This window comes from Peromyscus maniculatus, chromosome 5, assembly GCF_049852395.1.
Source record: "Peromyscus maniculatus bairdii isolate BWxNUB_F1_BW_parent chromosome 5, HU_Pman_BW_mat_3.1, whole genome shotgun sequence".
Classification (NCBI taxonomy): Eukaryota; Metazoa; Chordata; class Mammalia; order Rodentia; family Cricetidae; genus Peromyscus; species Peromyscus maniculatus.
In genome coordinates this window covers 69,022,173-69,043,757 of record NC_134856.1, presented here as the reverse complement: position 1 = coordinate 69,043,757, position 21,585 = coordinate 69,022,173, and the positions used below count along the sequence as shown (strand labels likewise).

At 46.1% G+C, this 21,585-nt stretch overlaps 1 protein-coding gene across 1 annotated transcript; it reads left to right on the top strand.

Moving 5' to 3' along the window:
- The first annotated feature begins 16,249 nt into the window (after nt 1-16,249).
- Bambi (BMP and activin membrane bound inhibitor) lies at nt 16,250-21,093 on the top strand. The gene is made up of 3 exons (XM_006992168.4): nt 16,250-16,603; nt 19,594-19,881; nt 20,310-21,093. Exons 1-3 carry the CDS (start codon nt 16,528-16,530, stop codon nt 20,726-20,728), a joined length of 783 nt encoding a protein of 260 aa, XP_006992230.1. The 5' UTR covers nt 16,250-16,527; the 3' UTR covers nt 20,729-21,093.
- Nucleotides 21,094-21,585: the final 492 nt, after the last annotated feature.

Sequence of the window (21,585 nt, the reverse complement as noted above, 5' to 3'; positions counted from 1 at the left end):
ACCAAACAAACAAAAAAACCAAACCAAAAAGACCCCGCATACTGGTTTCTGTGTCTGTAACAGTTACATTCCTACCTACCAGCCGTACATATGGGTTCCCTTACCCTCCACCCTCACCAGCACAGTGGTTATCTGTTTTCTTGACGATAGCCATTCTGACTGGGGCAAGAGTCTATCAAAGCTATCTGTAATTTGCTTTTGCTCTGAGGACTCAGGATGTTGGACATCTTTTCAAGCATTTATTTCTTTGTATTTCCTCTTTTGAGAACTTTCTGTGCAGTTCATTCGTCTGTTGACTGATTAGAAAATTCTTCTTTGGTGCTTAAGTTTTGTATTTCTTTGTGTAGCCTCAATACTCACCCTGTCTAATGCGTTGCTGACTGCCGCTTGCTCACTGTGTATTGTCTCCTTTGCTGTGCAGCTAATTTTAATCCCCTGTAATCCCATCGGCCAATCCTCAGGCTTATCTTCTGTGCTTTTAGGACTTCTCTGCCCATGCCTGTATCTTAAACTGTTTTCCTCTGGAAGTTCCAAGCCTTAGGTTTAGGTCTTTGATCCACTGTGTATTGATTTTTGCACAAAGTGGCAGGGATCTGGTTTCATTCTACATGGGGACGTCCACTTACCCCAGCGCCATTTCCTGAAGAGGCTTTCTCATTTCCAAAGTATAGTTTGACACTATTGTTGAAAAGTAGGTGGCTAGGGCTGTGTAGAGTCTGTTCCTGGGTCCGCTATTGTATTCTCACCATCAGACATTTGAAAAGGGGTTTTATTTACAGCGGTCACTATTGTCATTCGTAGCATATGAAGAAGGAATGCTTTCTCCACCTAATACGTACACGGAATCTCGATTGCTGTTTTCTGAAACTCTAAAAGCTGCTAGCGGGGTCTCTTCTTTCACTGAAGTCATCGAAGGAAAGCTGTTAAGATGCAGCTTTGATCAACTGCAGAGGCGCTGGTTTTCCAGCTGGGCACTGCTTCCCTGTTACCACAAGAGGGTGATAGAGACCCACAGTAAGACATCTGGCTGGGAGGATGCCTGCCCTGAGATCATTTCATTCTTTGGAAACAAAAGTGGTAACAGATACCAATGCTCCTGTGTTGACTTAAGAAAGAACAGTTACCACAACAGGGCTCAAGGGGGTGGTGCTGTAGCCCCGGCCAGCCTTCAACTGGGGCTCAGGCAATCCTCCTGCCCCAGCTTCTAGAGTAACCTGGGGCCACAGGTGTCCCACAGCATACCCAGATCTTGATTGGTTGTGAGCAGGCGATAGTTCCCAACCTTGTAGAGAACTTAGGGTACGATTATTCTTCAGAGAATAAACATTTTATTTTAAATAAATTGAAAGATGACCCTCCCCCCCCCACCTCCCACTCTGGTTTTCTTGTGACAGGGTCTCTCTACGTAAGTCCAGTCTGGTCTTAAACTTGTGGTCCTCTTGCTTCTGTCTCCCAAGAGCTGGAACCACAGGCTCACACACCCAGTTTGAATTATGGACTGGGAAGAATTCAAAGATGTAACAGAAGAGGATCAGATGACTTGACACAAAACCCCTGTTACCAGAGCTGCCGGTTTTGTCCCGAGGCTGAGTGGCTTGCAGGACTTTCAGGGGGGTGGAGGGGGGCAGTGGCAGACAGTGTTTTCAGGAGAGAAAAGCCACTAGACTGTGTTTGTTACAGTTATTCTGTTCCTGCCTCGGAAGGGTCTAGTTCCAGGGGCCTCTCAACGGTGCTTCTCAAAGGATAGGGTGTTAGCAAGAAGTCAGAGAATGAGCTGCACTGTGCTAGCGAGCAAGCGACCTGGGAGCAGAACTCGGTAGTAAAACTCCTGTCCACAAGCCCAGGGCCCTGGGTTCCATCCCCAGCACTAGAATAAAATAAAACAAACCCACTGGATTGTCTTCCTTGTTCTGCTGTTTTTGTCTGAAATTCTAGGCTGTGAAATGACTCATGAGCCAGGGAGGTAGAACCTGCCAAGAAGAATTTGTCTTTATTCCCATAGTGAACTCAGAAAAGAATGGATGTGAAGAAGCATCTTTTAGACCCTTGGCTGGGGGGGGGGGGTGCACAGCATGCACACGCCCCAGGTAATATAGGTTTGGGAGAATCCGTATCAATTTCCTGTGTCTCCAGGTTTACTTGAGATCCTGGATCTCAGCTGTCTTCAGGGACACCTTGGCTCTCTGTAGCCCTGCCTGTAATTACCCACCAATGAGCTCTACTTTAGGAAGGGCGGGGCCACAGTCTGGGAAAGGCCCTTGCATGCTTTCTTTGTGGGTTAGACAAAGTGGGGTGTCCCTTAACAGCCCCAACCACATGGGTTGCACAGTCCTTTCTGAGTGGAAAACTACTCTGTTCTCCAACACAGCTGCCATGTCTGATCTTGAGTAGCTCGGGAGAGCGACATTTGGTTCCTCCACCTTCAGTGAATTCACTGCCCAGCACTGTTCGTAGTTCTAGAAACCGACACAACACTGTCATCTGTATTAAAAGAAATGATTCCTAGATGCTGTGGCTGCAATCACTGCGCCATGGTGTCGAAAGGGCCTTGGAAAGTTACAGTTACTCTGTGTGTCCCTTGCTGGACTTGTTGGTCACTTGGGAGTCCTAACCACCTGTCTACTCAGACAGCACTGATTTCTGGGAAGTTCTTTTTTTTCTTTTGTCCCCACTCTGCGTATTCATTGTACATGACATGGTGTTACACAGTGACATTTTCATTGAAGTGTAGAATGTACATTGAGCACATTCCGCCGTCTTCCTTACTTTAGGCTTACCTCCTCTGACCTGGTACCCGCTGGCTTGTGTCCCTTACAGTACATAAATAACTTCTTTCTTTTCCTGAAGGCCTTTCCTTCTTGTGTGTTGTTTGGATGTAGTACTAAATGCCTTTACCGATTTGATTACTCTATTTCCTCAAAGATCTTCTAAAATTTTTTAAATTACATTTTTATTGACTTCTTAGGTGTGCATGGGTGGATGGGTGGGTGGGTGCATACCACAGTTGTGTGGAACTCAGAACAAGTTTTCAAAAGTGCATTCTCTTCTTCTACTGTGTGGGTCCAGGGCACAGAGCTCAGTTCATCAGCCTTGGTGGCAGGTGCTTTTATCCCTGAGGCATTCTTCCTGCCCACCAAAGCCCTTTTAAAGGGCCAAACTCAATGCCAAATTTACATTCTGAATAGTTCTTTCCATGTCATTTCCAGCACAATAGTCATAATTTTGGACTAGATAATTATGGATAAGTATGTATAGTGTATGTGTTTGTGTGCATTCACATGTGTTCTGTCCCCTCTAGGTGCTGGAATCACAGGTGGGCCACCGCATCACAGGCATTTACACATGTTCTGGGGATCCAAACTCCAGGGCTCCCTCTCACTGCTTACAAGGCAAATGGCTTAACCACTGCCTCCTCTCCAGTCCCCTCTCCAGTCCCCGGCCCCCCTCCCTAGCTCAGACTGAACTTTGAACGGGCAGTCACACCAAGCTGCTGCATTATTACTTGGGTCTGTTTTTAAAGGATGGAGTTCATGAAAGATGCAAGGAAGCCAATGGCTGATTTTAAAAGACCTTCTTGAAACTTAAAAGCAAGCAAGCAGACAAGCAAAACCCCGGGTCATTCTGCTTTATTGGATTTGGCAGAGAAGTCTGTGTCACTTGTTTTGGTTTCTCATTTCATTTTTGAGACTGCCTTTCACAGGACCTGGAAAGGCTTTTATTTATTTATTTTTTAATTTTTGGTTTGAGTATCTCTAGGTGTGTGCCTGTGATGCCTGCAGAGGCCAGAAATGGGTGTCAATCCCCAGGAGTTACAAGACAGTGATGAACTCAGATTCTCTGCAAAAGCAGCAAATGTTCTCTCCAGACATCTCACCCCCCATCTAAAATCTTTCTCTCCCTCCCTCCCTCCCTCCCTCCCTCCCTCCCTCTCTCTCTCTCTCTCTCTCTCTCTCTCTCTCTCTCTCTATCTATCTGTTAACTCTATTTTACAGATGACAAGCAGAGAGCTGACTGGAGACATGACTCCGAGCCAGTTAAGAGCATTGACTGTTGGTTCTTCCAGGGGACTAGCTCTCTGCTCCTAGATCTCAAGTGGAGCTCACAGCCCTCTGTATCTCCAGTTCTAGCTAGGGCCTCCAACACCCTTTTCTGGCCTTTGTGGGCACCAGGCACGCATATGGTGTACATACACATGCAGGCAACGACCCCCCCCCCCAACACACTCCCCTCAAAGGCAGGCGGAAGTCTAGAGGAGGTGGGTAATGGTTGGCTAGGGTCGCAGGTGTGTGACTCTGTGGCAGAGTCCCAGGCTAACACTGCTCCACCCCACCATCACATCAGTTCCTTAATGTGATTGATGGGTCCCTGGGATCAGGTCTAAGAGCTGGTGCCCTGCTGTAGCCTCACAGAAGAGTTCTCAGATTTATTTGTTTGAATTTTCCAAATTTTCTACAACGATGTGTAATTAGAAGTCAGTCATTCAGTCAATCAATCAATCAATCGCTCAAGCAAATAAAAACCAACTGGAATTTAAAAAAAAGAAAAAAAAAAAAACAAGAACAAATACTCCTCACGCTGCTTGTCTCTGAACCCAGAATGTCAGGAAAATGGCTGCGCTGTCTCTTCAGACTCCTTGAAATTAAAATATCAGGTATTCTGTCTCGGAGAAAAACTAAGGTTCAATAGAGCCCTCCCTGCCCACCATATTCACACCCCCCGCTTCTGAGTTGTTTTTGAAACCTCTTTGCAAATCCTTTAGGATTGGAGGTGTAGTACAGGCTAGCCTAGCCTGAGTGAGACCCTGTGTTTGGGTCCCCACTGTAAACCTCTGAGTTAAGGTGATGAGGGAACCCGGCGTGGGTAAAGCTGAACCACAGTCTGCCAGTCAAAAATTGTCAGTTTTCTCAGACTAGGGAGGGGAAGGGCTGGGGATCGGTACCATTTGGAACCAAAATGCTTATTTCCTTGTTTGTTTGTTTGTTTGTTTATTATAGGTTCTGGACAGAGATGCTTAAATTCTTGAATGAGTTGGGAAACGTCTGTCCTGACCAAAGCATCTGTCCTAGTTTTTTCCAGATCGCTTGTTCCTTTAGTGGGAACAGAAGCAGGCGGTGGCCGCTGGGCAGGCGGGAGGACTGGCCAGCGCCCTGGAGGTGTGCACCTGAACTTGAGGGCCGCTGGGTCTGGGCGTCGCAGCCGAGGCGGACCGAGCCCCGGAAAGCCCCCGAGGGTGAGTGCTCGGCCGGGGAGGAGCCGAGCCCGGCGTCTGGGTCGGGCTGAGTGAAGTAAAACAGAGCGGCGCTCCTTGGCGCCTCGGCACCATTACCTTCAATTATGATAATTGGTGCTCTCCAGCGTGCGCATTCCCCCAGGGAGCTCGCCACGTCTCAGTCCTTCACTTCCTCGCTCACTGCTGGAGGCTGAGCATCTGTCTCCCTGCTCCCTGGCCCCTCGGTCCATCGTCTTCTTGGACACGGTGGGGTCTGTTGGTCTGTAAACCGGGTGGTGACTGGGTTAAACATGCTGCAGCTGCTACTTTTTGCATTTTCAATGAAAATTTAGAGGGATACCATGCAAGCATTTATTTTATAATTAATATCTACACGTTCCTTTCTTGCATTCCAATACAGAAACCAGTTAAGAGAGAGAGAGAGACGCACAGACACAGACACACTCATACAGAGAGAGGCAGAGAGACACTCAGAGACACCTGGAGTCAGTTCTCTGGATGTATGTGTGCTCCTCACCCTCTTAACTCCTCCAAACCTTTATCTCCTTCTCTGTGTCCTGGCTGAGGCTGGTCTCTAACTGCGTGATGGAAAGATTGAAGATCTGAAAATGCTTTGGTGGTTACTTCTACCCATGACCTCTGATAATATCCCCAACCACAGACCTTTCCTCCAGTGTAGTTTGTACTTAGCAGGGCTAGTTCCAGGAAAAACTGGATAGTTAACCTTCATGATTGAAGGTTAAGAAAAAAGAATATCAGGAGCTCATTCCCACCCCTTTCTTCAAACCTGCTTTAAAATTAGGCAGTCTGGGGCTGGCAGTATAGCTCAATGGTAGGAGGCATCCTAGCCTGTGAGATGCCCTGGGTTTGATCATCCCGTGGCACCAAATAATAATAATAGCTAAGACTTTTAAAATATAATAAAATTGGGCAGCCCCTTAGCATGAGGCAGGTGGGTTACAAGCAATTTGAGGGCATGACTCTCTTCAGTAGTTTTAATGACTGGAGGCTGGGGATGGAGTTTAAATGGTAGAGTACTTGCCTAGCATGCTGGGGGTCTTTGATCTCCAACACCATGTAAAACAACACAAGCCTGTAATACCACTTGGCTGTGGAGGCAGAATGGAGAGAAGTTCAAGATCATCTTTGGCTACATGTTGAGTTCAAGCCAGCCTGGGCTACATGAGACCACATCTTTTTTTTTTTTTTTTTTTTTTTCCAGAAAGAAAAAATACAGGACATGTTCCTGCAAGTATGCCCTTAATTAATTGTGACTTTATTGTGTAATGTTCCGACAGTGAATAAGCAACATGAGGCTTCTAAAAAAAAGTCATAGAATGGGAAGTGGTGTCCCCAAGGGCTTCCTGCCGCAGGTGGGAGATCCTTCACGAGTTTCCCAGTTTAGAGGCACGAATTACAAGCTGCCTGCCTGTGAAGAGCTAAGCTTCTTGCATAATGGTAAGTTAGCTGACCAATTTGTCTTGCCTGATTCTTGGACCACTACCAGCTGTGGGAGCAAATCTTCCTTGGCAAGACTCATGCCCTCTAGAGATACCATCATCCTGTCCCAGCTGGAGGCCCGATTGGCAGTGGCATTGTTCACACTTCAAATCTTCAGCTCAAGGGAGGAGGAAGTCCTAGAGCCATCTGGGAAGTTCCCAAGCCATCATAAATTCACTCAGACGATTAGACATCAATTTGAGCAAAGACTCTGTTTCTAGGAAAATATCCTTTGCTTTCGATAGGGTTTTGCAGATAACATGAGCATGCACTAGTATCTGAATCTGCACTATTGGGAATCGCAGGGCGGGGTGGGGCTGTTACCACTGCTAGCCTCCTCATTAATGGGAGAGGAATCTGAGGCTCGGAGAAGGACTTTTGTTTTGTGCCCTCCCTCACACCACACCTAGTCGTGAAGCATGTACTGCTTCATATCTTCAGTTTCCTACTTCCGACTTATTTCTTCATTTAAGAAGTTACATCTATTCTGTTCAAAATTCAGTAAGTCATTCAAGATAAAAATTCAGTAAGTCATTCAAGATAAAATGTGGAGGATTACAGTGTGAAAGCATAAACAGGAATAGAAAGGATGTGTGGAAATATGCGCTGCTAAGCATTGAACTCGGGCCTTTGTTTGTATGAGGCAAGTGCTCTACCAATGAGCTAAGTCCCAGCTGGATGGAAATGTTGGCTTATCATGAAGGGCTTTATAATCTCCCCAAGGAGCCTGATGGAGAAGGAAGTTGGGCAACTGTGTGGACTTCTTCATATGCTCTTCTTTTATGCTCCTGAACGTTTATGAGATCTGGCTAAGTGGTACAGGGTGGGACACAGAGGATGGAACCCTGAAGGGACAAGTGACTGGAAAGCTGGTGCATTTTTGCACCTCTGTTACACGTAGGCTGGCAGGCAGTTCCTCTGCTCACTGACGCACACGCACCTCATCCTCTCAGCATCTCATAAACCCACACTGCACCTGTGGGAAAAGCCAGGGAGATCATTCACTCCCAATACTCATCTTTCTTAGGAAACAGGCAACAAACACTTTTTGTTACTCTAGCCAACGAAAAAGACAGGGCCTTGGAGACTGCTGTGAGTACAGATAGCCCACAAAGTGGCTCTGGACTCTGGAAAGTTCTGCATCATCACTTGGTTACATTATTTCTTTTAAATGATGGCAAACACTTAAATGATAAACTTGTATACACAAAGCCAGGCTGTGGTGGCGCACGCATTTAATCCCAGCACTTGGAAGGCAGAAGCAGGCAGATCTCTGTGAGTTTGAGGCCAGCCTGGTCTCCAGAGTGAGTTCCAGGACAGCCAGGGCTACCCAGAAAAAAAACCAAAACCAAAACCAACCAACCAACCAAACAAACAAAAAACCACCCGGTATATACCATGATGTGGAGTGAGCGGAGTTCACTGAGTGATATTTTTCTTTCTTTACAGCGCGGTTAATTTCGTATGCAGACAACCTGCTCTTACTACCATGCCCCCTTCTTGCTTGGAGTTTCTAGCCAACAGCCTTCTGGAAGAGTGGCAGGCATGTTTCACATCAGCTGAGTCCCTTACCCTAGCTGAACAAGCTACACAATGAACATTTTAGGGTGGACTCTCCGTTAGCTGAACAGAGCAACCTGTATCACTTCAGTGGCAGAATGACTTCTGAATTGGGGACTAGGATCCCAAACTGCTGTGATAGTCCGCAGCAGCCCCAGAAGACAAAACCATCTTCTAATGACTTCCATGAAAGGGTCCTATGCCCTGGTAAAGGCAAGCAAGGGGTGCGAGAAAGCAGGAGCTAGAAATAAAAAGGGGATGAGCTTGATGACCGATGGATGAGGAGCAGCACACACAGGGAAGAGCAGACCTAAGTCTTCTCATTGCTGGTTCCTCAGAGGCTGGCTTCCGGCCAATGGACAATACTCAGAAATTGCCCAATAAGCCTGTTGTAGCCAAACAGCAAACTCCTTTAAATTAGCTAATCTTTAGCAGGCCTGTCTCCCATTTAATTAAACAAGCCTGACTAATGACAAACTATATATTCATCTTTGAAATGAGGCTAGAAATGTAGATCAATGCCACTGTGAATGGGTGTTTGGAGGGATTCAGAGCTGAACATACTCTTTGGTGTAGGCAATCAATTAGGATAGAGAATATTACTGACTTTGAAAAAAATGCATCACAACTTCTTGCCTTAAGGATGAAAGCTTATTTGCTATAACCGCACAGCTCTCGTCAGTCTCTGCCCACAGGATGAGTCTTTTTGAGATGCACCATTTGAAGATATGCTCCTTTGTCTGGCACGTAGGAATCAGTGTGCATTTTGACACTTTGTAGATGACAAAGCGAGATGATACTTTATCATTGGTTAGCTTCTCAGAGATTATTATGTAATGATTCTAAAATGGCCCCTTTCTGGAAAGGAAACATTCCAGTTGAGATGGCGTTGTACACCTGTCATCCCAGCTACTTGGGAGGCTGAGGCAAGAAGATCGTTTGCACTCAAAAGTTTAAGATCAACCAGGCAATGTCGTGATATTCTAGCCTAAAAAAGAAAAGAAAGACAAACAAATAACCAACAGGTATAATGAAGGCTGGCTCCACATCACCAATCAGGGAAATGCAATTAAAAACTATAGTCTGTTCATTTCTGTGATATGGCTATTACTGAAAAAATAAAAGACATCAAGTTAACGAGTGGATAAAGCAAGATTTCTTTTCTTTTTTTTTTTCAAGACAGGGTTTCTCTGTAGCTTTGGAGCCTGTCCTGGACTAGCTCTGTAGACCACGCTGGCCTCGAACTCACCAAGATCCACCTGCCTCTGCCTCCCGAGTGCTGGGATTAAAGGCGTGCACCACCACCTCCCGGCGCACAAGATTTCTTGTACATGGTTGGTGGGAAGGTCAATGAGCATTGCATGGCAGAAGAACCATGGAAGTTCCTTAAAGTATTAAAATGAACTCCTGGAGGCTGGGTGTGTTGGTGCATACTGATAATTCCTGCACAGAGGCAGGCAGATCTCTGTGGATTCAAGACTAGTCTGGCCTATATAGCAAAAACCAGCCAGGATGATATAGTCAGACCCTGGCCAAAATATAAAAGTAAAAAGGTATTATTGGGCTGGAAAGATAACTCAGCAGTTAAGAGAATGTACTGCTCTTCCAGAGGAGAGGATCTGGGTTTGATTCCCAGTACCTACATCAGTGGTTCACAATTACTTGTAACACCAGCTCCAGGGGTGTCTGACACCTCCGTCCTCTCTGGGTACCTTCACTCATATACACCTATAATATACATGCACACATAATTAAAAATAATAAAAACAAAAAAAGTACTACTATATTCTCTAAAACTCCAATGCACACTCAAAGAAAATGAAATCATTCTGCAAAGAGATTTATACTCCCATGTTTATTGCAACCCAAGTGTTCATCAATGAATTAGTGAAGAAAATGGAATACTGTTCAACTCTAAACATGCAAGGAATCCTAGGGTAACATGGATGAAATGGAAGGACATGATGTTAAGCAAAATAAACCAGGTATAGGAAGACAAATACTAATGGATTCATATGAGGAATATAAAAACATCATTTTGGTAAGAAATACAGACTGGGGGGTTGGCAAGATGGCTCAGTGGGTAGAAGTGTTTACCTCCATGTCTGATAGCCTGAGTTAAATTTCCAGGAGCCACATGGTAAGAGGAGAGAATCAGTTCTCATCAGTTGCTCTCTGACCTCCACACATACACATGTAAATAAATACAATGCAATGAAAAAAAAAACTTTTTCAGGACAGAAATTAAAAGTAGAACCATGTTTGCCACAGGCTGAAATGGTTAGTGGGGAGGGAAGTTGGGAGGTCTTGATCAAAGGATATAAAAGTAGATAGGCTAAATAAGTTGAAGAGATAGGTTGTATTGTGTGGTAGCTATAATCAGTGATATTAAAATTGCAGAGAGTAGAAGTTAAGTGTTGTTATCACAAACGTGATAATTATGTGAGGCAATCCATTGGTTAATTAGCTAGAATCAGCCACTCCAGAATATATATACTTTAAAAGATTATGCTGCATACCATGAATACATGCAATTGTATCTGTCAATTAAAAAAAGTAATCTAAAAAATATTATAGTGAAAAACACAAAAGTAGCCACAAAAAAAAAAAAAAAAAAAAAAGGGTGATGGCCCATAGATTTGCAGAATTCCACCTCAAAAGGCCTCAATTTCTCGTGTCAGTGAGATTTCAGTTTGCAGGATCCAGGCGTGGAAGATGGCTATTGGGCCATCAGAGACAAGCCTGAAGAGGCTGGAGAGTGGGCAGAAGGGAAGTGTCAAGTTTCATCTGATGTCAGCAAGCATCTAAATGTTTGGTTATGTCCTGAGAATATCAAAGCTCTCAAATTTCAATGGCTTTAGACATAAACGAGTTTTAATCCACAACAACAACAACAACAACAACAACAATAATAATAAAAGTGTTACCCACTAAAGGGGTGGAAGACACCGGTCCATGTTAGCTCTCCATTTGTTAGGAAATGACTCAAGGTGATTTGTCAGCAAAAACAAATTTAAATTCATTATTTGACATCAGGTAGGTCAAACTATCAGGCCACTGGATACTTTTTTTGAAAAATCATTATCTTGATTGGTGGGTGGGAGAGGATACTTTATATAACCCAATAGAACACAGGCTTTTGCGGAGACCGGGGATGACACAGAATATAGTTGATACTGTTTGATTGAGTAATGCACATTGCCAAGTTCCCAAAGATCTTTAGGGAAGATTTCATTGTACCACAAATTTAGTAATCTGTCTTATTTGTTTATTTACTTAAAAAACTTAACTCAGTAATGACTCACTTTTGTAAGACCCCCAAGCATTTCTTGATCCTGTAAGAAGACATTGGAATGTAAATTGAGTTTCGGTCTCTGACTTTCCAGGTCTTATCGTATTACCGTCCAGACCCTGCACCCAGCGATCTGCAGGCGTCCGTCCCTTTATCTCTTTTTCCATAATGGGAGAAAAATGAAAACTCCGAACAGACAACTAAAACCCCCAAACCTCATAGCTGTCCCCTTCTTCTGAGCTAATCTCTTACCTTTGACCTGAGTCTCCTGAAAACAGTTTTCAGATCTGAACTCCTTATTTTTACTGAAACAAAGTGATTTCTTAAAAAATACAAGCTACTATTGGGAATTCAAAGTGGACTGTTAGCAGGCAGAAAACTATGTATGTATGCGGGAAGTGGTGGGTTCCATGTCTACCTCGCCATAGCTGTTTGTATGCGGGAAGCGGTGGGTTCCATGTCTACATCGCTATAGCTGTTTGTATGTGTGTGAGGAAGCTGAATGTAGAAAAGTAGTTAAGTGAGTCCCGTGCAGAGCACAGAACAAAATTCTGTAAAGAAGCAATTGTCCTTAAACATCTTAAATTGAGTTAAAATTGTTGCCTATTCTCCTGACTATTGATTGGCATATTATCTCTAATCTAATTTTTATTTTCCTGCCTGATTCAAACACTCTCATTCACTCAGTTAAAAAGCACACAAACTTGTTTCTCTTAAAACTAATTTTCAGCTACTTAAGAAGTCTGACCATAGCAATAAAAACAAAAGAGTTGAAATCATTGTGTGAGGAATGAATCACAAGGTCTTATTCTGAACTATATTAGAACCAACATATAAATGCAAACTTTAAAGTGTAGATAATAATATTGACAAATATGTAATACTAAAAGGCAAATATGAATTTGATAAATACAAGTGTTTTGGAGGGGTCCTTTGAGGTATCAGTAAAAGAACTGCAAATCAGAGTTTTACGTCGTGGGGACATGCGAAGGGCAACTGCTTTGGATGTGCAAAGCCCTGATTTTGATCCCCAAATCACAGAAATCAAAAGACAAAATAAGTGTTTTTAAAAGCAGGCTGTGGTGGTGCATACCTCTAACCCTAGCACTTAGGAGGCTGAAGGAGGGAGGACTCTAGTTCAAGGCCGGCCTGGGGTACAGAACAATTCCATGCTTTCCAAAATAGAGAAAGGAGGGAGGGGATGAGGGATGGAGGGACTTATTAAGTTTCTTGAGTTTTTCAGGCCTGGTGAGTCATGGGAGTAATCTCTGCACTTAGAAAGTGGAGGTAAGATCATGAGTTCAAGGATATCCTTGACTGCACAGCACGTTCAGGGCCAGCCTGGGCTACATGGGACACTGTTTCAACAACAAGATTCCTGAGTTAACATTTAGGTCAAAAAGTAAAGACAGGTTTAGTGCTTAGTAAAGATAGTTCAAGAGGTAAAGTGTTTGCCACTTAAGAGAGAGTTTAAGATCCCTGCCCAGAACAACAGAAAAACCAGGTATGGTAGAGAGCGTAGTATCTGAGTAAAGAACTAGAACCCTCTTCATTTGGTCTGCTATGCTCCCAATTCCCTCATGAGGAGACAGAACACTCCCCAGAAGCTCAAAGACTGACTAACACTGAACAAGCCAGAGCACACCTCAAACATGATGGAAGGTAAAACCTGATATCTGAAGTTGCTCTATGGCACATGAGCTCACCAGTTTTCTCTCTCTCTCTCTCTCTCTCTCTCTCTCTCTCTCTCTCTCTCTCTCTCTCTCTCTCTCTCTCTCACACACACACACACACACACACACACACACATACACACACACACACACAAGACAAGTAATTGGAGACCCCTTGGGATTTACATCTGTGCTTATCGGCACATCTTCCTCATTTGCTGTTTCTCTGCAGGCAGATAGACTCCAGCTGTCCCCACGTCTCTCCTTTTACGCATCTTTCTTGAAATAGCCTCCAGAGCTCAGCCAGCCAGCATCTCCGTCTAAAGAAAGAACCTAATTAGGTTGTGGGTTGTGTGACTGGCTGTCGCAAGAAGGCAGTGTCCCCTAGCCTGGCTCCTGCTGTCCCTCCCAGTGTGAAAGGGGACATTAACTGAAGTAAACTGGAACACAGGAAGTGTGTACTACAACCTGGTATTCGCCTACACATTTCCTTACATCTTCTTTGATTGATGAAGTATTTATTGCAACAAAACAGAGTCAGTCCTCAATAGGTTTCTGTCTGTTCCTTGCTCTGTATTTTATGTCCCAGACACAAAGAATTGCCTGTAGTTCCATCTACTCATCCCTTCTTTACCACCCCTGTCTTCCTCCACAATTAACTCAGTTCGTCCTTAAATTTCCCTGGTCCTCTGAGCTTGAGGTGCTCTTCCTCCGGTAGTCTTTGCTCAGTGGGAGCCAACCCCAATGTTGCTGGTTTCAGGAGACCCTCCCTGGACGTCTTCACCTTGTTAGGCTGCATCGTAATTCTGTGGCACTATTTGACTTGTGACACATTATCTAGGCGTCCAAATCGTTGCAATTCTGGACATTCTGTGTGAGTTTGGTCTACTGGTGGGAACTTCGAAGTGGCTGAGTGAGTCTGCTCTAAAAGATTCCTTTTAGCTAATGATTGACTGTGCAAGGTTAAAAGAGTATGTCATTACCTAAATACGTGGTCCACAGGGCCCTCTGGATTAACTCCTCAAAGTTCTAATGGTCAAGAACAGCCAGGAAATGCTGATGATAGTCTTCCTGTGGGCTGCCAGCCATCCTTGCAGAGAGGCCTGTTGGTTACTGAGTGCCTTTATCTGTTCAGTTTTCTCCTAAGACCTCTGCTGAGCTTGCCTAGTCCACCCCCATTCCGTGTGTGTGTGTGTGTGTGTGTGTGTGTGTGTGTGTGGTATATACCTGACAGCATCTTGATATGTAGTAAAGGCTGTCCTCAAAACTGCAATTCTCCTGCCTCCACCTTCTAAACAGTGTGATTATAGGGTGCATTTGACAATTTCCTCCCCTCTTTATATTTAAATTTGTAAGATTTTATATTGTGTTTTGTTTGGAGTCAGGGTCTAGTCTGTAGCCCAGGCTGGTATGGAACTCACCACATAGCTGGTGGCCGGCCTCCAACTCTTGCCACCTCTCCAGCTTTAGCCACCCAAGAGCTTCCCAAGTGCTGAAGTTCCAAGTGTGAAATCCCCTCCCTCCTTTCAAAATGCAATTTTGACCTAGCAAAATAATAGAGTATAAGATTATGGCATTATTTACTTTTTCCACACAAAAACATCGTTTTTTCCGAAGGTAGCTTTATTAACTTCCTATGTCTCCGAAGACTTCCAACAAATTTATTACATTAGGTGTTTAGAAGGCTCCTTCCTCCTAGATTTTCAGTCTATAAGACATTTTCCCCCTTAAGTGTTTGTTTGCTTTACGGTGCTGGCATGGAACCCAGGCCTCTGAGCTCGAGGCCGGTCTCCCAGCTTCTTAGTTTTCACATCTGCCCTCCCATTCTAAATGACCTGACTTTTATCTTTCATCGTTTTAAATGTTGGCTGACCCTAAAAGTGAATCTTGCAGATGGTTTACTTTTGCTTGGGGGAGGGGACGTAAAAGAGCATTCCCTTTGATAATAAAATCCTTAAGCCCATTTCCCCTCAGACAAGCAAACAGCATCCCATTCCATTTTAGGTTCGTTGGGGAGGCCGCCCCTCAAGCCCTAATAAATGACTTAGTATCTCAGGAAAGAGATCGCTGTGGGGCTGATATTGATCAGGTCAGCGGGTGTGTTTGCCTGCGATTGTTTGGGGGGTGGTTAATTGAGTCTCGGCCAGTGTCGTCTAGCTGGCGCCGGGTGCTTTTGGATTTGCTAATTTTCGTTAAGTGTCTCTAGCAGGCTCCCGGTCCCCTGTCTACCCCGGAGAACCCAGCGGCTCCTACTGATCAACAGTCTGTCTGTCTGGGCTTTATTGATCACAAGGCGGCCGGCTCAGGGCGGATGCGCCCGGGGGAGCCAGGGAGCCGACAGAGAGCAGACTCCAGCTCCGGGCTGCCCCTTCCTAGCTTTCGACCACTCGCGGGCGGGCGGGCGGGGTCCAGACAAGGCCACTGTCCCTGGGGGTCTCCGAGCGTGGGTGGCTGGGGCGTAGCCATTGTCCCTATGGAGCTCCGGGGCTCGGTGACCGGGGCATGACCACTGTCCCTGTGGAGCTCCGAGGATCGGTGGCCTGGGTATGGTCAGGGTCCCTGGGGGATCCGGGGCTCGGCAGCCGGGGCATAGCTTCTTTCTCTGGGGGACTCCTGTACATGACCACTGAGAGTGTGGCGTCCCTTGTAGGGTTCAGGTGGGACAAAAGCGAAGCCACGTGTTGGGGGCCGCTGGCAGGAAACTGAGCAGTAGGAGGGTCTGTGGCAAAGCCAGAGGCTACCTAAGAAGCGGGGCTCCGCGGCGCCCCTGAGACTGCGCTAGCAGACGTCCGCTAGGGGGAGCGCTGCAGCCGGGTCCGTAGTGCTAGACATCGGCGCCAGGGCGAGCCGGGAGGCAGGTCCGCTCGGCTTCGCGTCTGGCCCCGCCCCCTGCTGCCTGGCCGCAGGGCTGGAAGCGTCGGCCAATCAGAGAGCAGGGGTGGGGCAAAGGGCGGGGCCGCGCTTGGCCGTCTCCCGGCGCCGGGCACTATTTACGGCGCGGACGCGGGCTCTCTGGCCGGTGCAGTTGCTGCTCGCTGCGGGTGGGTCCTGCGCGCGTCCGCTTCTCGCGGCTTGTGCACGGGGTGGCGGGGTGAGGGAAGGACCTCCGGGGAGCGTGCGGAGCCGAGAACGTGTCCTCGGTAGTCTTGGTCCCGCTCCATGCTCCGGCTCCCGCCCCGCCACTGACGGCGCCCGGGCTCGTGCGCAGCGCGCCCCGGGGGTCGTAGTGCAGCCGCGCCTGGCTCCCGGAGCGACGGGGGCGCGGGGCGTCAATGGATCGCCACTCCAGCTACATCTTCATCTGGCTGCAGCTGGAGCTCTGCGCCATGGCCGTGCTGCTCACCAAAGGTGAGTGCCGCGGGGCTGAGCGCCGGGACTGCGGGGCTGGCCGTCGGGCTTCGTGAGCGGTGGCGAGGTTCCCGCCTGCGCCTTTGCCGCGTTTCTCTCCACTGCCCCGGGCCTGGCGCGTTAAAGGACGGTCAGACTTCGGGGCCAGGAGGTGGCCGGATGCTGCTGGGCTCACATCCCACAACGGGACGGCCCCGAGAAAATACAGATCCCAACTGGGCCGGCCGGGAGTTTCTTTTGGTTTTACTCGGTGCCTGACCCTGAAAGTGCCACTAAGTGTCTCTGTGTGTTTTTGGATGTCTGCGCGTGTGTTTTACAAGTGTCCTTAAGTTGACCGATGTCTGTTTCTGAGCTGGGCTTGTCTGTGTTCTTGACTTTCGTGCTTCTGAATATCTGCATATGCGTCTGATTATTTCTGAGTGAGTGCTAGTGCCGTGTGTCTCTTCGCGTGTCTGAATGTCTCGGAGTGTGCATATCTGTGGACCGAGGAGTGTGAGGTCTTCCCGGGAATGTAGGAGTGTGAGGTGGCTGAAGTGTGTCCTCTGCTCTAAACTGACTGGGAGGAGTAGGTGCTGTCATCCGCCCCCTTTCCCACTCCGTATTTTTACAGACACTGCTGGAAAAAGGAGGGAAAAATAGTCTTTTTTTTTTTTTTTCTTTCCAGCAGGGCTCACCTTTTAGATGGAAATTCTCTTAACTCCTAGATTTCAAGGCTCCCTTCACCCCTACCAGGACTCTACCTCCTGTTCTGCGAACCCATTTTTTTTTAATGGGAAGCGTTATTTAGTCTCTGACCCTCACCCCCAAACACACTTTCCTCTAATTGCCATGTAGCAGGCCTGAGGTTAAAGGATAAGCCAGCCCAGCAAGGATGAGGTGCTACAGTATTTATTTATTTTGGAAGGAAGGGTGTAATTAGCCCTAAATAACAGCCCTTGCAGCCTGCGGAGGGGAGCCTCCTGGCCCTATCAAAGGCAGGCAGAGCAGGGAGGGACTGGGGCTGACATGAAGTCACAGATACCGAAACTATGTGCCTGATAATGATATAATTAGGGGATCAGAGATTTCTGACTGCTGCGGACTTCAAAAGCTCCATTTAAAAGAAGCCAGCAGCCTCTGCTGTAGCCATCTTGACTGAAGCAGACATTTCTGTTTAATCACTACATACAGTAACTAGAAAGGGGCAAACAGAAGAGCATTGTTCACTGTTTTAAAATACCAGTCTCCTCTTGGCCTTTGCATGCCACAGGAAGAAACCTTATGAAATGACAGAAATATAGTTTTAATACAGTAATACAAAAGTCCATTCTCCTCGTTGAAATGTGGCTCCAATTTTTCTTTAAAGTCTTAGAACTTGCCCAGTTACCTGTCAAAATTTTATGAAGACTGTTTTAGGTCATTGAAAATATAGTATTTTAAATAGGCTCATAAACACTGGAGCAGCATTTTACTTGTATTTGGTTTTCCCTTTCTGCACCAAATCCGAGGCTAATAGGCGCAAAGTAGACTTTTAATCTGTTTTATTTCTACTTTAAATCTGTATAGAATTTGTCAGGCCGGGGATATGTAGTCATTATCACTTAGGTCTGCTGGTGTGCTTTTATGCAAAGAGTAGGCTGAACTTGGAAGGAGGAGGAGAAGCAGAAGCAGACAGAGAACCGCTGCAGGGTTAAGGTTCTTTCCTGAAGTAAGGAGGCAGGAGAGGGACCTGGACCCACAACCGGGGTAGCAAAGTTTGGGCTGGCTGGCTTCTCTTCCAGCTGAAGTGTGAGCAGCCTGGGTGAAAACTGAGCGCACCATGTGGTGGCCTGGAATTTGGACAGATAATTAAATGAGACACCTTACTCAGGCATTCACGGAAAGGAGGAGGAAGAGAAGTGAGGTTGGAGGGGGGAGGTTTGGAAAAGCCACAGCTCTCAGTGTTGGATGTCAGAGTGGAGGTTTCAGTAACCAGACAGATCTTCCGATTGGGACCTGGGACGAGGCGTATGCATTAGTTTGGTTTACAGTAGCGTGAGCTGTGGCAGCCAACAGTGATGGGCGTTCACCCCATTGGGCATCTCAGTTTCTTGTGATAGATAACTTTCAGGTCCACATCCAAGTCTGAAATCTTGCATTGTGACAAGATGTTAACGGAGTCTTGCAGCTCACAAAGTGAGTGTTATAAAGGAAACTTTAATCACTTCCTGGAGAAGAATTTGAGGTTTCCTTAAGGATTTCTCCTTCAACCAGCAGAGGATTTTCAGTTTTGAGTTTCCCCTTTTAGGTCACATGTTAAATTACATGTAAAGCTGAGGGGGGAGGTGAAGTTGCCCTTGAGTTTTACATCCCCCACTTTTATGACTTTCCATTTGGGCTGAAAGAAATTGACTTTGGCAAGCAAACCACTAATTGTAAACTGCCTAGTTCCTGTTTTACAATGTTCGGACTAAAAGCGCCTCTGCATGAAAGGATCTTTATAGGCAAAGTTTGCCTTTTCTAGAGAGATCGCAGATAGCTGCCCAGTTTCATAGTTTGAAAACCTCCTGACCTGTGCAGTTTCTAGATTGTTGTGTGTCTAGTTAATAACTTTATAAGGTGTCAGCTCAGGCTCTTAAAACTTGGCTCAGTCCTTTGGGAAGCCAAACAATTCAGTAGTTCCGATCAAATATTTATACAGACAAACCCCCAAAGCCTGACGTTTTTATGTTGTGTAGTTGTATAGCGTAAAAACACATAAGTAACATGATTCTACCTTATAACAAAAGACAATATAGCAGAGACTCTTTGACTTCAATCCACAACATATTTTCATTACTCTTAACTCATCAGAAATCTGTTGTTGGGTTTCATATATTCCTAACAGCTCGATGGAAGTTAGGACACTACCTGCTTTGGGAGCAATTCTGTTCTCGTGGGTTGCCGTTGTAAACACTTATCTTGAAAGTCTATAGTAAGTGCCTTTGAGTTCCGGGGTTCAGCCAATGCTTACGTAGTTTCTTTGTTTGCAGGAGAGATCCGATGCTACTGTGATGCCGCTCACTGTGTGGCAACTGGTTACATGTGTAAGTCTGAGCTGAGTGCCTGCTTCTCCAGACTTCTCGATCCTCAGAACACCAATTCTCCGCTCACTCATGGCTGTTTGGACTCACTTGCAAGCACAGCAGACATCTGCCGAGCCAAACAGGCCCAAAACCACTCTGGCCCCGCCATGCCCACGTTGGAATGCTGTCACGAAGACATGTGCAATTACCGAGGGCTGCACGACGTCCTCTCTCCTCCCAAGAGCGAAGCCTCAGGTGGGTCCAAGCTGTCCTGACCCAAGGGCCTGCCTGATCTATAGGCCTGTGACAGCAGCGACTTTGTATGTCTGCTATTGATTTGGTTGTTAATGTAATTAGAGACACCAGGGGGAGGGCATGGCTGGATGCAAAGACCATCTCTAACTGAGTGGCTTTTATGTCTGCCTGAGCATTAGATGTCTCTGCATAATAGGCTTTGCCTGTGATTTCAACATTTTGAGGACATTAAAAGGCCATTACATCCAAGTAATGACAGCCTGTAAACAAATGCATCTGTAAGCATCTTTGGGTACTTTTGTAACATGTCGTTTCTTGAAATGCTTGGTAAGTTGCTGTTAAAATGGGCTTTCCTATGGGAAGTGGTTCTGTGTTCATGCTTGCTTCTAGGGGAGGTTTATTTGACCGGCTTCTCTATACTCCTTTAGGACAAGGAAACCGGTACCAGCATGACAGCAGCAGAAACCTCATCACTAAGGTGCAGGAGCTGACCTCTTCCAAAGAACTGTGGTTCCGTGCCGCCGTGATCGCGGTTCCCATCGCTGGCGGCCTGATCTTAGTCTTGCTCATTATGTTGGCCCTGCGAATGCTCCGGAGCGAGAACAAGAGACTGCAGGATCAGCGGCAGCAGATGCTCTCTCGTTTGCACTACAGTTTTCACGGACACCACTCTAAGAAGGGGCAGGTGGCCAAGTTGGACTTGGAGTGCATGGTGCCCGTCAGCGGGCAGGAGAACTGCTGTCTCACCTGTGACAAAATGAGGCAAGCAGAGCTCAGTAACGAGAAGATTCTTTCCCTCGTGCACTGGGGCATGTACAGTGGTCATGGAAAGCTGGAATTCGTATGACAGAGTCGTATCTGAACTATAAACTGAACCCTTGAAGGCCTTCTGAGTTCTGCTGGACAGGAGCACTTTTATCTGGAGACAAACTAACTGGCTCAGACATCTTGGAGAGACGAAATGACCTCTGCAAAAGAGAATCTTGGGTATTTCTTCTGAAGGATTATTTGCACAGACTCAAATACAGTCGAATGGATTAATTTGCTTTAAAATTATAAAAAGCAAAGAGAGGACTCAGCACACACTTTCCCAGGGTTCTTTGTATCCCAGGGAGCCGCGACTGACCGAAATAAACAGTGTGCTCTCTGTAAGCTCCTACATCTTCATTTATTGTAAAGATTTTTTAAAATATATATATTTTTGTCCGAAAATTTAGTGGTGTCTTTCCTAAATTATAAACTTAGATTGGGGTGTGGGGAGGCTGATGGTGGTGTACCACAATGGTGAAATGCTTGTCTAGTGTGCGGGAGGTGCCCTGGGTTGGATTTTTCCCTAGCACCACAGAAAACCAACCAACCAACAAAACATTTGAGTTGGAAGTGTAAGAGAGTACATGTTAATTATATGAATGAAGACCTGTTACTCAGACCTCTCAGGTGCAGGTTTTGGCTTCATTTTGATCTTGTTCATTCTTCCTTGTACAAACCCGTAATTAATTGTCTTTGTGTAATGACCGTTGTCTAGAATCTCACCTACACTGTTTTCCAGAATGATCCTGGTTTTAGTTTTCATCTAAGGGCTTTTTTTGTTTGTGCTAAGGGTTGTCTCTGGTCCCAGCATGCTAAGCGCACACTCTGCCACTAAGCCCTGAGCATTCTTCACTTAACTGTGCCAGACCAGATAGGGCTGGAGTTCCTGAAGTT